The 19,496-nt window shown below is 51.5% G+C and overlaps 1 protein-coding gene and 1 pseudogene across 4 annotated transcripts in view; both read right to left on the bottom strand.

Annotated features, from left to right (window-relative positions):
• The window catches only part of LOC306951775 (protocadherin gamma-C5-like), a gene marked incomplete at both ends in the record, with an annotated part of 64,553 nt that overhangs the window by 26,297 nt on the left and 18,760 nt on the right, over positions 1-19,496 (bottom strand). Inside the window, one exon of one of the 3 annotated variants that reach the window (XM_079542312.1) lies at positions 1,327-3,759. The exons of the other annotated variants lie outside the window; for them this stretch is intronic. Within the exon in view, the coding sequence (XP_079398438.1) occupies positions 1,327-3,759 (2,433 nt within the window). Of the gene's footprint in view, positions 1-1,326; positions 3,760-19,496 lie in introns of those variants that run through there. 3 annotated transcript variants of the gene reach the window in all.
• On the bottom strand, positions 4,705-18,660 carry LOC306951671 (protocadherin gamma-B5 pseudogene; annotated as a pseudogene). Its single transcript has 3 exons — positions 18,580-18,660; positions 6,055-8,853; positions 4,705-4,716 (listed from the first exon to the last, which is right to left on the bottom strand). The product of its transcript is annotated as a protocadherin gamma-B5 pseudogene (transcript).

The following is a 19,496-nucleotide window of genomic DNA, read 5'->3' as shown; positions in this document are numbered from 1 at the left end:
CCTGCCATCCCCAAGGCTCCTTGCCAGCCTTCTTTGGGGGGACATTTCTGTCCCCAGCTGTAACAAAACCTGCACAAAGGCGCAGAAACACTTGCTGCAGCAGCTGCCGCAGCCGTTCCTGCCTGCTGCAGGTGCGAAATGCTGAGTATGAGAAGCGACGCGAGACAGGAAAAAAAAAATAAATAAATAAAGTACATAAAATAGCTCTGGGAGATTCAATGCTTCTGCCTGTGATTCAGCTGCAGTGCGAAGCTGCACACAGAGCCCTGTGTCTGTGCACGGCTTCCACTGCATCACACTTCCTTCCGCCCCAAGCAACCAGCCGATCCCATTCACACCTCTCAGAGGGGACACAACAGCGGCACCGAGCATCTTGGAAACCCACCAGATTCCCCCTTCTGCTGGATCCACCACCCAGCCTCACATCTGAGGACTGCAGTGTTCCTGTAATTGAAAGCTTGCAAATTATGCTGCACAATTCCCACCAGGGATGAAGCACAGGAGCAGCCTGGCATGCGCAAACGTGTTCCTGCCTGCAATTTGTTCAGCCAGGATGTTAGACAGCACCGTGAGACAGCATATTACAAATCTTGTAGGGTTTGTGACAGGGATGGTAATAGAAGACATGGGCGGTGGGCTCAGCATCCAGCACCCAGCTCAGAGGAACCCTGAGGGCAGCCTGTGACCCCACCAAACTGACCTGAGAGGAGCATCTTCACAGAACTTAAATGGGAATAAAACCAGAGCCATCAGGAATCAAACACCAAGTGAGACGAGGAGAGAAGAGATTGCTCTGCAGCCACGGGCCAGGACCAGCATCGCCCCTCAGCTATGTGTGATACGGTAGGATGCAACGCACTGCTGCCTCACCAGCAGCCAGTGGCTCTCAGCCCACTTCGCCTGTCCCATACTGGGACACGTTGCAGAGGGATCACAGCTCCAACCTGCACCTGCAAGCGCTCGGTTTTCATTTTGCAAAGGGAAGGAAACTCCACAAGCAGCAGTGTTCCTACTGAAGATTTTTAAGTGGTTGCCAGCTGATCTCAGCCTCCACTGGCTAAGCCATGCAAGGCGTACCCAAAACTGCATCCAAAAGACACAGGTCTACTGCTGGGAGTAAACAGACCAACCTGACCCTGCTCACCACAGTGCAAATGTCATCAGCGCACAGGATGGCTCCTTTGACTTGGAAGAAACCAACTGCTCTTTAACAACATGGCGCAACTGGATATTTCCCCCAACCTCAACCTGCTGCCACAGGCGTATGGCACAAAGGAGCCACGGATCAGCTTGGCACTGGGACATGCCAAGGAAGGGCTACGTTACCTCAGCGGGCGTGGGGAGCCGGCTGGCGGTGCCCACCATCTGGTGGTACAGTCCTGGCTCACCATTCCTCATGGTGTTCTGGCGGCTCCCCAGGGGACTGGAAGTGATGGGTTTTTTACACAGGAGATCACTCTGCCGGGAGTCCGTGGTCAGATAGACCTGATGGTAGAAGTTGGGTGGTGTGAAACCACCCCGCACAGCATCAACGTGGTGGAAGGGCCCTGGTGTCCTGTACAGGGTGCTCCTGGAGCTGTTGAACAGCTCCTTTGACTGCCTCCACTTGTAGCACTTGAAGATGCCCACTGACACTATGGTGATGAAGAAAGCGGCCGAGACCAAAATGACGGCCAAGATGAGATAGAAAGTCATATGCCTCCTGGAGTCATGTGGGGGTGTCACATCGGTGAGGTCGGTGAGTGCTTCCTTGACCCTCTCGGCCACAGAGATGGAGACGGTGGCACTGGCTGACAGCGCGGGCTCCCCGTGGTCCTTCAGCAGGATGACCAAGGTGTGCTGGGGAGCCTCATCCTCCCGGAGCTGACGGGCTGTGATGATCTCCCCACTGTGCAGCCCAACTGAGAAGAGAGTGGGATCGGTGGCTTGCAGCAGGGTGTAGGAGATCCAGGCATTGTATCCTGCATCCGCATCCACCGCCACCACCTTGGTGACCACGTGGCCCACAGGAGTGCCCGGTGCCACCACGTCGGTGTAGGAGGATGTGGAGTTGGGGAGGGGGTACAGCACAGTGGGAGCATTGTCATTGAGGTCAGTGACAAACACATTGACCGACAGGTTGGTGGCAAGAGGCGGAGAGCCGCCATCGTGGACCTGCACCATCATGCTGAACTCCATCTGGTCCTCGTGGTCCAGGGAGGTCAGCAGATGGAGGGCACCACTCTCGCGGTTGATGGAGAAGAGGTGACCCACGGCGGTGTCCCCCTGCAGGAGGGAATAGGAGAGATGGCCGTTGCGCCCCAGGTCCGGGTCTGTGGCGCTCACGTTAAGAATGGAGATGCCTGGCACGTTGTTCTCTGGCACGTACACGTCATAGGAGTCCTGTGAAGACTTGGGTGCATTGTCGTTGACGTCTGACACCTGTACCAGGATGTGTTTTACTGCAGACAAGGGCGGCGAACCTGAGTCCCTGGCTGTGACAGTGATGTTGTACTCTGATGCCTCTTCCCGGTCCAGAGCTGCTTTAGTTTTCAATGTGTAGTAATTTTTGAGGGAGGAACTGAGCGTGAATGGGATCCCAGGGGGAATAAAACAGTTCACGAGACCGTTGTCTCGAGAGTCCAAGTCTGTTACACTCAGCAGAGCTACGACTGTCCCCGGGGCTGCATCCTCAGGCACAGGGCTGTACACCGAAGTCACTGTCACCTCTGGAGCATTATCATTCACATCCACGACTTCCACCAGCACTTTGCAGTTGGCAACGCCAGGAACGGCACCCTTATCTTTAGCCTGTAAGTAAATCTCATACAGCTTTGTTTCCTCGTAGTCCAGCTGGCCCTTGACCCTCAGCTCTCCAGTATCCGAGTCCAGAGTGAAGAGCTCTCGTACCTTGGCTGGCGTGTGGCTGCTGAAGGAGTAGATGATGTCTCCATTGGGCCCATCATCCAGGTCATAGGCGCTCACCTTGGTGACCAGGGTGCCGCTGGGAGTGTTCTCCCTCACACTCGCCTTATAGGTGGACTGGTTGAAGACTGGGACGTTGTCGTTGGAGTCCACCACGTCAATGTGGATCTGCACGTGGGCCGACCGTGGCGGGCTGCCTCCATCCAGCGCCGTCAAGACCAAGTGCAGCTCCCGTTGCTCCTCCCTGTCCAGTTCCTTCTCTAACACCAGTTCCGCGTACTTGCTTCCGTCCACCCTCGTCTGTACGTCCAGCACGAAGTGCGGGTTGGCGCTGAGCTGATAGGTCTGCAAAGAGTTAATTCCCACATCGGGATCTTGCGCGCTCTCTAGCGGGAAGCGCGTCCCGGCCGCCACCGACTCGCTGATTTCCAGCCTCGCCTGGCTGCTGGGAAAAACCGGGTCGTTGTCATTGATGTCCTGGATCTCCACGGCGCCGCTGTACAGCTCCAGAGGTTTCTCCAGCACGATCTCAAAGCTGAGAGTGCACGGGGAGAGCGCTCCGCACAGCTCCTCGCGGTCTATCCGCTCGCTCACCAGCAGCGAACCGCTCGCCGCATCCACCGCGAAGTACTTCTTGCTACCGCCGGACACAACCCGCGGCCGCCGCCCCGACAGCCGCGCCGGGTCCAGCGCCAGGTCGGCTGCCACGTTGCCCACGGCCGATCCTCTCCGCGCCTCCTCGGGGATGGCATAGCGAATGGCGGCGGAAGCCCCGGAAGAAGCGGCGAGCAGGAGGCAGAGGCTCAGTACCTGCCCCGGCGTCACCCCGCGGCTCTTCGCAGCGACGCCTTTCATCGCTCCCCGCCTCTTCCCCCTAGAAATCCTCAGCTTGCCCCTTCATGCCGCTGCCCAGCGCTCCGGGAAGCGGCGTGCGGCGGAGAGACGGGCATCGCTCGGCGGCACGGCTCTGACTCACTGGCCGGCTCGCTCTCAGCCTCTCAGTGCCTCATCCCGGCTCCGAGCGGGGCCGGGCCGCCCGATCTCCCGCTCCAGCATTGGTCGACAGCGGCACATAGAGTCCCGGCCAATAACTGCACGGAGCGCAGGGCTCAGAGAGCTGCTGCCCGCCCGCCCCCGCGGGAGGCCCGACTCAGTGAGCGCTCATCCCGTCCCCACGCACGGGGAAAGTCCGGCGGTGCGAGTTAACGGAGCGGAAGCGTCCAGAAAAGGCGGCTGGGAAACAGAGGAGTGCGTCCCGAGAAAAAAAAGTATCTCGTTGGAGAAGGGCAGCAGAGCGAGAGGGGGCGGTGGAGGGGGCGGGACGAGGTGTGTGCGTGTAGACAGAGCGAACAGCCCTCGGGACCCCGCGGATCCCGGTCATTCCAGCAGTCCGCTCCTTTCCTACTGTCCCACAGCGTCACGACGGCGCACCGCTGGGTGCCAGCAAAGCAGCGTCGCCGACCAAGTGACAATCCAGGAGCAACGCCCCGGCCCCTCTCCCCATCGCCACCACCGTCCCAGGAGGACAACCCGTAGCATTCTCAGCCGTGCACTCCCTCCCTCCTCGCCACCCTCCATCTCGCCGCCCGGTCCCCTCGGACGCAGACAGCTCCCACCCCACCCCGGCCCTCGGCACAACCTTCCCTGTCCCATGTGGAGCCCCCCGGCCGCCGGCACGGAAAGCAGCCGTTTCCCGAGCTCCCTGCCTGCTGTCATCACACCACCTCCTTATACTGAGATTTTTTTTCCGACGCTTCGAGCGCGCAAACGGATTCAAACTACTACAGCGTTGGAACGCTGTCACCCACGAAACTGGAATGAGAAAGCGAAAAAAAAAAAGGAGCTTGAAACGGGAGCGTGAAAATCAGGCTGCGGCAGCTCCTCCCACAGCCGATAACGAACGGTCTGACTTGAAATTAGCGCCCACGCCCGTTCATTGATGGAAACTGCACGGATCCGGAGCAAATCGCTCCGAAGAGTTGAAGCTGATGGTCTGCCATCCCGCAGCTTAACGTGAGCGGCTGCAAATCGCCCTCACCAACGTGGGAGATGCGACACCCGGTGGGGATATCGCCTCTGGTTACGCGTTCTCACCCCGCACCCTCCTATTAACCGCCGAGGTGCAGCCAGGAGCACGGAATGCAAGCAACATCAAACAGATCGGCTCAGTTTCCTACCTAAGAAGTCACTGTCAGGAATCATTGTCACTGTATCACTACCAGCACGTGCTTATCACCAGCCCAAGAACGTGACAAAAGTATGCGCCTCAAGTCAATAAAATCCAATGCTAGTCATCATTGCTTTAAAAGAACTGAGTTCTGAAGCAGAATTCATGATGATTCCCAAGGAAAACGTCCTGCTTTACCCACTGCAGCTGCACAGTGCGCTTCAGTCCGAATGGTTTTGCTTCTCCGTGCTCCGGAGCGCCTCTACCTGCAGGCTCTGAAGGCTCACAGCGCTGAAAGCAGAGCTCTTGTTTTACGAGCCCTTACACGAGCAAATTCCAGTTACCTTTCTTTCTTACATATAATCCGAAGAGAAGAAAATCCACAGCCGTTCTGAAGCTAAACCTTGAAACAGTCTTCAGCCGCTTCACTAATAAACTACGAAATAAGCTCCAAATCTTTTTTTTTTTTTTTCCTCCAGCCACCGCCTCTTTCCTAATACTCTCAAGTCTAAGCTCTTACTGAGTGATTTATCTAACACGCATATCACATTTTGTAAGAAGTTTAGTACATTTGAGCTAAATTCAAAGTGCCTGTTCTCAACAGTAATCAGCTGAGTACAGCCTATGTCCCTACTCAAGAAGGGCACTGAAGATGCAACATTTCCATCTCCCACATTTTGTCTGATCTGCAGACATTAAATCAACCTCGCCATGACAGAACACCAGGCTATTGACAGAGACATCCTCAGAGCTCCTGAAAGCACCACTTGGAAAGAAAAGGAGCGGTAAAATGTGGCACTGGAGAAGATAGTTCACCCATTGGCAATTCCAATTGGACCCCAGGACCTTTGTGCCATCGCTCCTCCTCAGTACCCACCCCAGTACCCAACTCGCTGAAACTCACGTACAGAGTTAGACAGCTCGAGTGAGGAAGGAGAGAAACAGCAGAAACCTGCAGAGAGGGACATGAGGGAGCAGCTCACCTGTGACGAGCTGTCAGGGTCGGGAGGGTCCTTTTCGGAGTGACCACCTGCACCGGCTTCCCCCGCCAAAAGAAGGTCAGAGAGTGCTGCTGCCCCGGGTTTGAGAAACGTGAAGTCCTTCTGGCCCGACTCGGAGGCCAGGCACACCTCGTAGGCATAGGGCAGGGGCAGCGTGCTGCTGCAGTAATTGAAGGGCGCTTTGGGGCCCAGGCTGGAGTAGAGTTCCTTATCAGAAGTCAGAAAGATGGGGGGGCTCCTGGCGCGTCGGCATTTAAAGAACACGACCAAAATGACCGTGAAAACGAATAGCGAGGACACCAAAGCGAGAGCTACCACGAGAATGAGGTTCAGATCAGAAGCCAACTCGGACTCAGCGTTCTGCTCGCCCAGCTCCGGCAGCGCGTCCCGCACGCTCTCGGCCAGCACCACGTGCAGCGTGGCCGTGGCCGACAGCGCCGGCTGCCCGTGGTCCTTCACCACGGCCACCAGCCGCTGCTTGGCCGCGTCCCGCTCCGACACGGCCCGCGCCGTGCGCACCTCGCCGCTGCGCGGCTCCACGCGGAACAGCGCCGGCTCCGGCGCCCGCAGCAGCTCGTACGACAGCCACGCGTTGCGCCCCGCGTCCGCGTCCACCGCCACCACCTTGGCCACCAGGTAGCCGGCCTCGGCCGAGCGCGGCACCACCTCGAACGGCCCCGCGCCCGCGCCGCCGCCCTCCGCCCCGCCCGCCGCCGGCCACAGCACCCGCGGCGCGTTGTCGTTGCGGTCCAGCACGAAGACGCGCACCGTCGCCGTCGCGCTGCGCGCCGGCGTCCCGCCGTCCCGCGCCCGCACCTCCACGGCGAACTCGCGGCACCGCTCGTAGTCGAAGGAGCGCTGCGCGTACAGCTCGCCCGTCTCCGCCCGCACCGACACGAACGCCGCGTCCGCGCCGCCGCCCGCCAGCGCGTAGCTCACGCGCCCGTTGGCGCCCGCGTCCGCGTCCCGCGCGCTCACGCGCAGCACCGGCTCTCCCGCCGCGTTGTTCTCGGGCACGTAAGCGCTGTAGGCGGCCTCCTCGAACACCGGCGCGTTGTCGTTCACGTCCGACACTTCCAGCACCAGATCCGCGCGGCTCGACAGCGCCGGGGTGCCCCCGTCCGTGGCGATCACCGTCACCCGGTGCTCGGACGCCCGCTCCCGGTCCAGCGCGCCCGTCGTCACCACTTTGTAGGAGCCTCCCGACGATGTCACGATCTGCAGCGGCGCCTCTCCCGACAGCTCGCACCGCACCCGCCCGTTCTCGCCAGAGTCCCGGTCCCGCACTTTCAGCAGCGCCACGACGGTACCGGGCGGTGCGTCCTCGGGCACCGGGCTCGACACCGACGTCAGTGTCACCTCGGGCGCGTTGTCGTTCACGTCCAGCACCTCTAGCTGCACTTTGCAGTGAGCCACCAGCCCGCCCCCGTCCCGCGCCTCCACCAGCACCGTGTAGCCCCGCGTGTCCTCGAAATCCAGCTCCTCCCGCAGCGTTACCGTCCCGTTCTCGGCGTTCACCGCGAACTTCTGCAACACTTTGGATGGCATTTCCCCAAAGCCGTACGTGATGCGGGCGTTGGTGCCCTCATCGCCGTCGGAAGCTGAGACGTGCAGCACCACGGCGCCCGGCGGCGCGTCCTCGCGCAGGCTCACCCGGTACCGCTCCTGCGCGAACACAGGCGCGTTGTCGTTGGCGTCGGTGACGTTGATGAGGAGCTGGGCGGTGCCGCTCCGAGGAGGATCGCCGCCGTCCAGTGCCGTCAGCACCAGGCGCAGGCTTTGCTCGCGCTCCCGGTCCAGTGCCCGGCGCAGCACCAGCTCCGCGAACTTGCTGCCTTCCTCGCTCTGCTTCACCTCCAGCGCAAAGTACTCGTTGTCTTCCAGCTCATAGCCCTGAAGCGAGTTCGAGCCCACGTCCGGATCTTCGGCGACCCCTACGGCAAAGCGGGCACCGGGAGGAGTGAACTCGTTGATCTCCAGCTGGATGCTGTCTCGCATGAAGCGCGGAGTGTTGTCGTTAACGTCGTGGATGGCCACTTCGACATGGAAGACGTTGAGCGGGTTCTGCACCACCGCCTCGAAGCTGACGGCACAGGACGCCGACTCGCCGCACAGCTCCTCCCGGTCCAGCCTCTCGCTCACGTACAGGTTCCCGTTCTCCCCGTTCACGGCGAAGTAGCGCTTTTCCGAGCTGAGCCGCAGCTGACGCGCCGGCAGCTCGGCCGGGCTCAGCCCCAGATCCCGCGCCAGCGGCCCCACCAGCGAGCCTCTGCTCAGCTCCTCGGGAATAGCGTAGCGGAGCCGCTCCGGCGCCGCCCGACAGCAGCAGCAGCACAGCAGCAAAGCGGGAAGCAGCCCCTCTCCGGCTCTCCAGCGGCTCCTTCGCCGCCCGCCCGCCATTGGAAGCAGCGCTCGCCGCTCTCCTTCCTCCTCCCGCAGCGCTTCCAGCTGAGTTCCGCCCGTCCCGAGCTCCGAAAGAGGTCGGAACGCAGCGATGCGGGCTCCGGCTCGGCCGCCGAGTCTCTTCTGTCCGCTGTGAGATGAGCCGTGAGAGCGAGCAGCCAGCGGGGACGGGAAGCGGCGGCAGCGGCGGCCAACAGCGGCACCCGGAGGCCCCGCGGTGCCACCGCAGCCGTCCGAAGCTCCGCTCCCCGCTCTGACCGCAGCTGCCCGCCAGGCGGCAGCGCTGCTCCTCCCGGGCACCGGGAGAGGCAAAGCGGACAGCGCGGCCCTGCCGTGGAAGTGGAGCGCCCGGCGAGAGAACTCCTTACTGGACAAACGCTGCGCATCAGAGCACAGGTGAGCACAGGTAAGAACAGATACAATGCACAGCAATTAGCCGACATCTTCCCGGAGCTTCTGCGAGTGCTTGCAGATTGTCTTCCCCCAGCTCTTTCATTCTGTTTCTATGACTATAACCAGCAACGGTAACAAAGTACCTCCGAAGAAAAGCTGCTGTAGGAAGCAAGCACCCGATCCACCTTGAACACCACTGTCTTCGAGGAGCTCCTCTTTCCTGTCGTATCTCAGAATGATTAAAACTCTGGGAGAACAGAGCAAACTTCATCACTATGACAGCAGTATCAGTGCATTCTTCCACTTCTACAAGTCAGGAGACCAGCACAGCTCCCTGCTGTAACAGGCTGAACACAGCAATCTGCTCTTCAAAACTGCTTCTCTTGAGAAAGGTAAGCAAAATGATGTAGGAACAGTGAAAATATACCCACATGCCTGCTATCCCTGGGGCAGTTCCATTACCAGCATGCTGTTTTGAGAATTGTAAAGAGAAACAATTGTGTTACCTATGATAAAGCCTGAGGCATATGCAACACATCAGCCAGCTTTTCAAGCACAGCTGACGGCTCATGGGTAAGAAAATGACAAAAAAGGCACAAGATGGGGGCTCAGAAAGGCTTTGAAGCAGAGCAACTCTGGAGAACAGTGCTTATCTGTGACACCGGAACTGTGACACATAATTCACATGCCAGGAGTGGGATGGTCTGAAAATAGAAAGCATAAAACTCCCTTGAAGGCAACGTTATCTTCCTTGGTACCTATTTCTGCAACAGCATCATCTCTCTTAGAAGAGGCCAGATGAAATTACGGAATGGAAGACTCTGAAAACCAACAAACCTTGGTTCATGACTATGGATATCATATGGCCATATAAATTAGCACAAGCTTGAGACAGTGAGTTTGGAAACTACAAACACAGTGGATTTTGCTTGCGCTCTGACTGCTCTGAAAGATGACTCCATCAGTGACCAGGGGCTCATTCACAGGTGCTAGCAATACTTCATTTCCTGACCTGTATCTTACAAGGAAGCAGCTCTCACCATTCCCTTACAAGATGCAAAGGTCTGACCTGCAGTACTCGGTTTCTCCTTCACAAGCTTATTCCACTGCGGCTCTCACCAGGAAACTGCACAGCAATCCTCCTTCCACAGAACAGTCGCAATGACACTGCACTTTCTCACAAACAGGACCATTTTCAAGAAGAAATAGCTACAACCTGCTCCCTTTGGAGAGACACACACACAAAGAACCCCGGCAGATTGAAGCTGCACCAAGGTCAGCATGTGGGTGGGTTTATCCTGCCAGCAAGCAGTGCATTCAGAGGCCATAAGGCCATAAGATCAGCTCACTGCCTGGTAATGGGAACAGAACTGAAAAGAAAACTTTCTAACCCATAATGAGTGCTACTGCAGACCTCATCCACCACCAGCATCAATTTTCAGCCCTTACGATCAACAGATCTCATGCTACTACATGGAGGAGGAGACAAGGAGACGGAATGAGCTGTAAGGTGGCAGTGGAAGTGCAGATGATGAACTCTTTATTCTAAGAGTATCTCACCATGCTTTGCCACTCAGTCTGTAACACTGCCCAGAGGAAACCGGCAATACTCTGCAGCTTTTTCACTCCTGAATCTCCTATTTCTCTCCAACACAGTCATGCAAACAAATTATACCATGCTGCTTCATAGTTCTGGGGGTTAGACCCCCCCCAAAAGGTCTAACCCATTACTGGACTATTCTGATATGAGGACACAGCCCTACTGCAAACCTCCGGCTTTTTGGATGCCATTCCTGACTGCTCCCTGAGGATGTGGAGACTGAGGAAAATGGGAGAGATGTGCAAAGGAATCCCCAAAATCTTGTAATGTTTGCCACCTCTAATTTTCAATCAAGACATCTGAGTGAAATAGGAAATCCCGTGACTTGATTCCTAACACTTACACCACTTTCAAGGCCTGAGAAAGAGCCTATAGGATCTACAACCACCAGATTTAGTCTTCAAACATACAGTTTTTCAAACCTACTCGTGGTACAGGTAAGTAGATTTGGAAGAGCTCAATGGTGAGTCACCACCAAGGTCAGACGGCGCACACATGACACGACAAGTATCATGGATTTCCACATTTACCAACAAGTAATCTCACTCTTCCACCCTCCTCCTTCACTCGGATCTTGAAACTGGGTCAACTGGCTGAGGAACACACTGTGTGCAGAGCAATTCACCCAAGTGCCTAGAAGAAGAGCTTCCCAAAGCAGGCACCAGCACAAACATCTTCCTGTTCGTTTCAAATACTGGCTTATATTCATCCAAAACAATGACAGTTAAATGAAGGAAGCAACCCTTGCATGACCCACGAACACGGTTTTAATTCAGACACTTGAAACTCAACACCTGGAAGTTACTGAGGTCTCCAGCTGCAAGCAAGGTCCTAAAGGCTTTCTCTGCACTATATAGCAGACATCATTTTAACAAAATTCATTGGCTCTCATCAATTTCTTCAGTGCGTGTCCTGCTCATCTCTGAGAATGTAAAGGAGTGAATATGGGATGCTTTCTCAAGATGAATTTTATGAGAAAACATGAGGGATTCAGTTTGAATTTCTGCTTCATTTTCTTAACATCAAATTCTGTCTTCAGGTTCTCAAGGCCTCGTGAAGTAAGGATTTGTAGCAAAATGACACAAGCAGTTCAAAATGCAAAAGCGCTGTCCAGAAATGGGAATATAAAGCACAACCTACCTGGGAAGAAAAAGACCTGGAAATGTAAAGAGGGAAGCTCTACGTCACCATGTTACACGAAGTTACAGCTAAATGAATGAGATTCCAAGATGGTATTTTAAGGCATTCTACCCATTGGTAACATCATTCTACATGCAGATTTTAACACCAATAACTTATTAGCATTTCCTTCAGGTCAGAGAAATGAAGATAACAGTCTGAACAGGACAGGCCTTTGTTCAGATCAAATTAAACCGTTATTCCAACAATCCTCCTGTAGACCCACATATTTTTCAGATTCAAACCCAGATGCACACCTTCATTTCTCTGCATTCACAGAATTGACACAGTGGACAACTTCTGGCCACAGTTCTTGGTCGCATGTCATCACTCAGCATGAACATCTAATGACTTTTTAGGAAACTCAAGTATATCAGAGTATATCGAAGTCTATCAAGTATATCAAAGTCTGTTTTGACAGCTGTAACCATTCAAGGCATATCTTCCTGTAGAAGTCTTCCCCAAGACCTCCAGTTACAACAGATCTTCTAAGCCCTGAAGGGTTATCAGCCACGTTGAGGACCATCTTCAGACCGTGGCAATAAACAACAAACATCCTTAATCCAACACACGTGAAGGAATCAGTTTCATTTGCAGATTACATCACTAGGTGCATGTAAGGGTAATAAAGATTGCTAGTAGACAGCCAAGGCACAGGAGGAACCTCCAAGAACTCAAAACATGGACCATACCAAGAGGTCGCCGAGGAAGTTTGGACAAGACAAAAAGGAAAATCTGATCTAACATCTACGATAAATTGAAGGTTAACACCTAGCTGTGACTAAAAATTAACCACAACAAACCCTTTCAAATGCCTTATAACTCTTCAGCCATCAGCCATGTGTATGTCCAAGGACTCCAAGAAATAAATGAAACTGGTGAACCTGTAACATGGCTGCTGCTATAACAAACACATGTTTGTTAGCAGAGATATGTCCAGCTCCACCCCTGGTAGGTCAACACTGAAGTATGAAATCAAACCATCACCCAGCCCAAACCACATCATCCAATCTGTTCTCCAAGTTCAACATCAGCCTCCAGCCCTCCTTGTTGAGCATTCAGTCACTGTCCAACTTCTTGGCCATTCGTCACAGCAAGAGCACTTCATTCAGTGCTGTTTCCTCAGAAACATCAGCACACAGAAGTATTCACAGCTGTAAACAGTCAAGGTAGGTATGCACACTGCTCACCCAGGCCTACAATGACAAGAGAACTTCCTGTCTTCAAGGATCAATAGAGGCCCCAGCATCACTTCTCAAAAACGCAAGTGGCAACAACAAAATGAAGCCTAACGAACCATTTTCAGGTTATGAGACTAGATGCACATCATAAAAACAAAAAAAAGTCAAAAGGAGCTGGGACACCTATGGTCTATGGAGATAAAACCAAAGTAAAGGAAACTCTTCCATCTGCCCCATCTCTATAGTGAAATGAGAAAAGAAAGTGAAGAACAGCAATGGAAATAGCTCCATCAGTCCTACAGTTAAGAACATACATCACAGTCTTCTCTGCTACACTGAGGCCCAGTTTAGACACTGAGAACAATGAAGGCAAAACTGCAAAATATAAACACGGGGTCATTAAAGTTCTGTTAAGTCTCATAGTACACATCAAGCACATGTGCTATTGGCAACACATCCAACCCTGCCAGCAATGCAAAGTGTAAGGCACACAGAAGGAAAGGAACTGTAAGTGAAGCTCCTTACCAAGGGCATCTTTCTGAATTAAATGCTTCTGAGAACCTGAGAGTCATTCCCTTTGACCCTGACCTTTCTTTTTTCCCCATATACAAAATTCTGTCGCCAGCTGAATGAGATCAAGTCAAGTGACTTCCAATCATGCTTCACTTCCAAATGTAAAAGCAGCGGCTGTAAATGGGACACCTTTGCATGAAGTAAATGCCTGTGTATGTAAAGATGAATACGAAGAAACTACATCACAAGATTGCAAGGATGGATAAGTGAGGTTTCACACAGCAATTACAAACCATTCTACCTAGGAAGCATCTCTCCACGTACAGGGCTTTGTGCAAAAGCTTCATTCTCAGAGGACTCAGATTGTCTCCAGCAACAGGACACTGGTGCCACTGCATAAATGGCACAGACGCTGGCACCAGGTGTGAAATTAAACCATTGCCCTGACAAAATCAGGCTGACCCAGCCATTTCCCAGGCTCTACATCAGCATTTCACTCTCCAATCAGGATGCACAGCCTTTGCTTTCACCATCAAAGCTATGCAGCATTTGGCTCTATGTCAGCCACCAGCAAGAGCATTTCATTCAGTGACATTTCACTGGAAGATAAGGGTAGCGAAGTGTTGCTTGACAGCTGTAAAGATTCAAGGCACGTGTGGAAATGGCTCCCTCTTTTCCACATCCATAAGTGATATTACAATCTTCAAGGGTTTTCAGCCACACTGAGGTCCACTTTCAGACCTTGGAAACGAACAAGACAAAACCTACAGCAGTGGTGGACATTATTATTACTGAAGAAACATCCCTTTTAGATCTGTCCTGACGTTATGCGAAAAGAAATTGAGGGGAAGAACCTATAAAACAGCTGTTGCCACAGGATACTTCAGTTAGCAAAGACACAGCAAAGACCCCCAACTCCATTCTCATAGGTCAAAGGTAAAAGACAAGGGATCTGTAAGCCACATCCTCTTTTTCCTCCACAAGCCTTTCCCACGCATCACACCAAAGCCATTCACAGACACAGCTGTTATGACTGAAGACGATTGCATTTCACCTTCACAACAGGCAGGCATCACATAAGGACCAGCTGCCCAGCCTATTTCTTGAACTCTTGCACAAAAATCAAAGCACAGAAGGATAGAAAGACATTTCCTTGCTTAACACATCATGATGCATCAGCAGAAACCTTCTGAACAGAATAAAGGAGAAGCAGCTACGTTATACACGGAATCATTAAGAGGCAATCCTGCAGTCTCAAGAGATCTTCCAATCTTTAGAGGATATCAGAAAGAACCAGACTCTTATGGTCTATACATGTAAATAGAGGTAAAGCAAACTCCTGTATCTCCACTTTACAGTCTTTCATCAGAGTCTTTATAGAGATCTTTCGTCCATCCAACGCTTAGGAAACAATGAATGTAGAAGAGCAACAGCAATGCTGATAATAAAATTCAACTGTTACCTCCAACAGGAAAATAAAGTTTGGATCAACTTTCACTGTATCAAAACCAGACTCATGAAAACTGCTTCAACAAATGAACTTTCAAAGGTAACAAGCAGTATCCCCACAGTCCCATCCGACGAGTGAGGCGGTTCATTTGCTGCTGTAGATTAGGGTGGACATGGAACAAACTGTAAGGTGGCAGTCAAAGCGCAAACGCTTCCCTGCTCACAGTAAAAACATTTCAACACGTTCTGCAGTTGCAACCCACCTGAAATAACGAGTCTTTGACTCACTGTGTGTGAATTAGGAGCAAAATTCTGTGTGAATTCGGGAAGAAAAGTGGGGAGTGGAAAGGCATTGTGAGAGTCAAAGCCCTGATAGCACCCAGACTTGGAAAGATATCAGCCACATGGAGGCCCCAGTATCAGTCCTTCAAGACATATACTGAAACAACATAAAGCCTAATGAAATGAAGAAACAAAAACACAGAAAAAGAAAGAAAGAAGATATCTATAATCTGCACGTGTGAAATAAAAGTAGATTGAACTCCATAATACCCACCCTGTCATCACGACACGAGGTCATTATTTCATATATCCAAGTGTTAGAAAATGAGAAAAGAAATCGGACAACGCCAGTGGTAACGCTGCTAGTAAAATGCAATCTCAGATGGTAAAGGAAAGCATGCTGTATCAGTGCCAAAAGTAGAGCATCCCCTTGCTCAAATTTCACGCTTTCGCACATTGGTAACTCAATAACCAAAGGTGTGACTTGCAAAAAGCATCTCAACTAACCAGCTCTTTAAATGACAACCCTATTGATCCTGTATTCCCACCCAAAGAGTAACTCCATCACTTGGTGCTGTGGACAGAGCTGTCAAGGAGAAGGAATGAGCTGTAGATGGTAAAGAATGCACAGAATAATTTGGACAAATTCAGAAGGTGAAGACAATACAACAACTGTGATAAACTCAATAACACTTAGCTTCTGTAATTGTAAAATGAAACCGGTGTGAACATAAGAACCTCCAGATCTTCCATCTCTATGAAGACTATGCAGAAAAAAAATGTCTGGATTCGGCAACATGGCTGTTGCTACTATAGCATATGGCTGCTAGCAAAGGCAGAGCCAACTCCCACCTTGATAGGTCAAAGAGAAAAACTGGGAATCATTGTGGATGTTGAGAAAGGACCAACTGACCAGCTCATTTATCTAAGATGTGCATATAAAGCTGAGGATGGACGGACAGAAAGACGTCTTGCTCAACACATTATGGCATAGAATGACATGACATAAACGTTGTAACAAGGGTACAGGAGGTATCTTCAGTTGCATCTTCAGTTTTACACAGAGACATCAAGATGCTGTTTCAGGACTGAGATGAAAGAATCCTGAAGATGCCATGCAAATAAAATCATTCATGCAGAGGCTCATGAACGAGATGCCCTTGCTCAAAAGTCATTGTGCAAACGTGTGCCAATTCATTTCCACTCGGCATGTATGCTCTCAGCAAGTAAGATTTTAGTTACAAAGGTCTATAGACAACATAAACTTATCGACTTTGTACTTAAAGCACAGGCTTCATAGGACACATACAATGGGGAACGCGTACCAGAGGAACTGGGAAGTTTCTCTAATCCTCTGAGTATTTCAGCCAATAAGGAAAGAAGGAAGGGAAGAGTGATTGGGAAGTTAGGATAAAAAGGAACCTGCAAAGTCTGGTGCTTAGAGAGCAGCACAGAGGTATTCCCCACTACACTCTTCTTCTCACCAAATAAAGAGCGCTGAAGGCTCTCCTCTGTTTCCTTTGGGACAAAGATAATTGAGGAAGTCTATTCGAGCAACGTTTCCCCAACAAGGACAATCTCATACGACTCAATAAGCACACAGCCTATCAGGAAAACAGCAGACCCTGAAAACCATTAAAAGTATTGTTCAGAACCTCTCACGTTAACAGAAGGACACGGGTTTTATGTAGCAGGTGAAAAGATGTGTAACAGAAAGAATGAAAGACAGAAAGCCTCGGTAGAGCAAAATGCAGCCGAAAGCACACTCACACCTCTCAAATTCCACCCCAACATCAGTGCTGACAACAGAGCCTGGGTTTGCGCCCCCTCAGCAAAGGGCATCACACACAGTCTGCTGCAAGACGGAGCTCTGAGTCCCGAGGACAGAAAACTCCACAGGGAGAAAGAGCAGAGAGGGAAAAGAAAAGGAAGAAGTGCTGAGAGATGAGGTGCAATCAGAGAAATACATGCGTATGTGTTCTTCAGACAGCACTGTCATGGATTTTCATTTGTTAACAGGAGCACAGCACTCGATGCTGCAGGCATCAGCGTGCAAGGATACAGAACGAACTGTAAGGCGACAGTGAAAGTGCAAACACATCTCACGTGGCAATAAGAACAGCTCCACAAGGCTTCAAGTATCGCACCGTCTCTGAAGGCGCACAGTGGAAAGTAAAAGAACACTCTGAAAATTAGAGGTGTTAACACCAAAGTTCTGAGCGGATGAGGACAGAAGGGAGGAAAGGAGAAATGTGATAACAGGGAGAGTCAAAGACACGGCGAGAGGCGAGCAGGGAGGGAGGGAGTTGGGAGCCGCCACAGTCGCAGCACTCACTGAGTGAGGGCGTCAGCCTCAGTGGTGCGGTGGGCAGCAGCGTCCTTGTTTTCATTTCTTGTGAATTGGTAACAAGACATCAAGTCATATGGCACTGGGTGTGAAGGAAACCAAGAGAAATCAGAGACATGCATGCAGGTGCACACGCAGGTGTAATACGGCAGCACTAAGTCTGCTATGGCCCTAGGTCAGTGTTTTCACGGAACACCTTCCCCCACGACACTCTTCTGCTCTCCTTTGGCTTCAGCATCACAGAAGTCAGTGCCTACAGCTGCATTCTACCTCCTGCCCTTCTCAGGCCTGCTCTACATACACGCTGTTTGCCTGATACTCCACATGGCGGAAACAATGCTGCCTCTGAGGACAAAGAAACCACGATCGTAGCAGAAACAGTTGCAGGCATTGGCACCAGATGTGAAAGGAAATCCAGACAAGAAGGTTTGCTTCCAAGAGGCCACACAGAGCTTCCTTACCCCAACAACTTTCCAAGCTCTCCGCCAAGCTCTCACGCACTGCACTCCAAACTCTCTCACATTTCCAGCACCACGGACATCAGCCACATTCCTGCACTTCTGTCGGACAATACTGCAGCATTTCATTCACTGCCATCGTTTTGAAGCAGAAATACACCCAAGCCTCAGCCTTGACCGCTTCACACAATCAAAGCAGGGAAACAACTCCCTCCTTTCTGCAATTCTGATGGACCTGACAACCTTCTCAGGTTTACGCCTAGAGCAGAGAAATAAAAAAGGAACAGAGCAGAGAAATAAAAAAGGAACAGAGCAGAGTTTCCCATACATCTCCGCCATTCCACACCAGCTCTGACTCTCCCAAAATACCCAGCTCAGTGGCTGACGTGAACAAGGCACGTGTACATGTAACACATTCGTCAGAAATTGAAAACATGAACCATCAACATCCAAGAAATGCAGACCAGAACATGAGAAAATCACAATGAAGGAAACGTACATCACAGGGATACAGGAAATCAGAGATGGATAAATGAGCTTTCACACTGCCATCTTATCTCATTCTAGCTGTAAAGAACTGTTCCACACACAATTTTGATGAACAACGCCTTTCAGACCAATGAGGAATGTACTGGAAACAGCACAGAGCTTTGCACCTGCTATGAAATAAAAACGTCACCTTCTCAAAACCATTCTAAATACCGACTTCATCGGAACAACACCAGATTCGCTTCTTCTTTCAACATTCACAAACTTCAGTTGCATCATCAACCATTTCCGCATTTGGCAATAAGTTGACCATGAACAACACTTCATTCGGCACTGCGTTACAGAAAGCGAAGAATGTAAAACTATTCCTATTGACGTGTACAGAAACATCTTCACAACGGGGCATTTATAAACGATATTCTAGTCTTGAAAGAGTAATTAACTACACCGAGATCCACCTTTAGCACTGGAAAGGAAACAAGGCAATAATGTTCAATCTACCAAAGTGATAAACAGCACAGTCACTGTAGAGACATCGCTCCTGGATCTATCCAAACACTATGGAACTGAACGTTGAAGTGATACAACTCTAACACGGCAGATACCATAGAAGCTGTTAGCAAAGATACACCCAGATCTACTGATATCAGGTCATCAGGACATTCATAAAAGGCTGAGAAAGTGCAAAACACATCCCCCGTTTTCCTCACAAGCCATTCACACACGCTATCTCACATCAGTTCGCCAAGACTACACGCTGTAAACACTGTGTTTGGTTGTGGTAACAGGCAAATAGGTATCGACAAAGAACGGTTTCGTCATTTGTATTCCTCAAGCACACTGACCAAACCCACCACTTGAAATGAAAATTGCATTCCGAAACACAATTCCCAATTAAAAATAAAGCCATTCTACAGGCAGAGAACAAAACAACCTGTGGACGCATAGGGGATGGCAGGATCAAAAGTCTGGGCAAGCTGGGGAGGTCAGGAATAAAAGCGTGTTGAGTTTAGGGACGTGAGGAGGAGACCGTACACTGCCAACGGTTGCGCCACTAAAGGAAGCCTCGAGAGGGGAGACGAAACACGAAAGTGGGGAAAGTCAAACCCTGAAAGTGAAGGGAATGGGGA

The sequence above is a fragment of the Tetrao urogallus genome, assembly GCF_951394365.1.
Source record: "Tetrao urogallus genome assembly, chromosome: 14".
In the NCBI taxonomy this organism is placed as follows: Eukaryota; Metazoa; Chordata; class Aves; order Galliformes; family Phasianidae; genus Tetrao; species Tetrao urogallus.
Note: the sequence above shows the minus strand (reverse complement) of the source record. Positions and strands in the feature narration are given on the sequence as shown.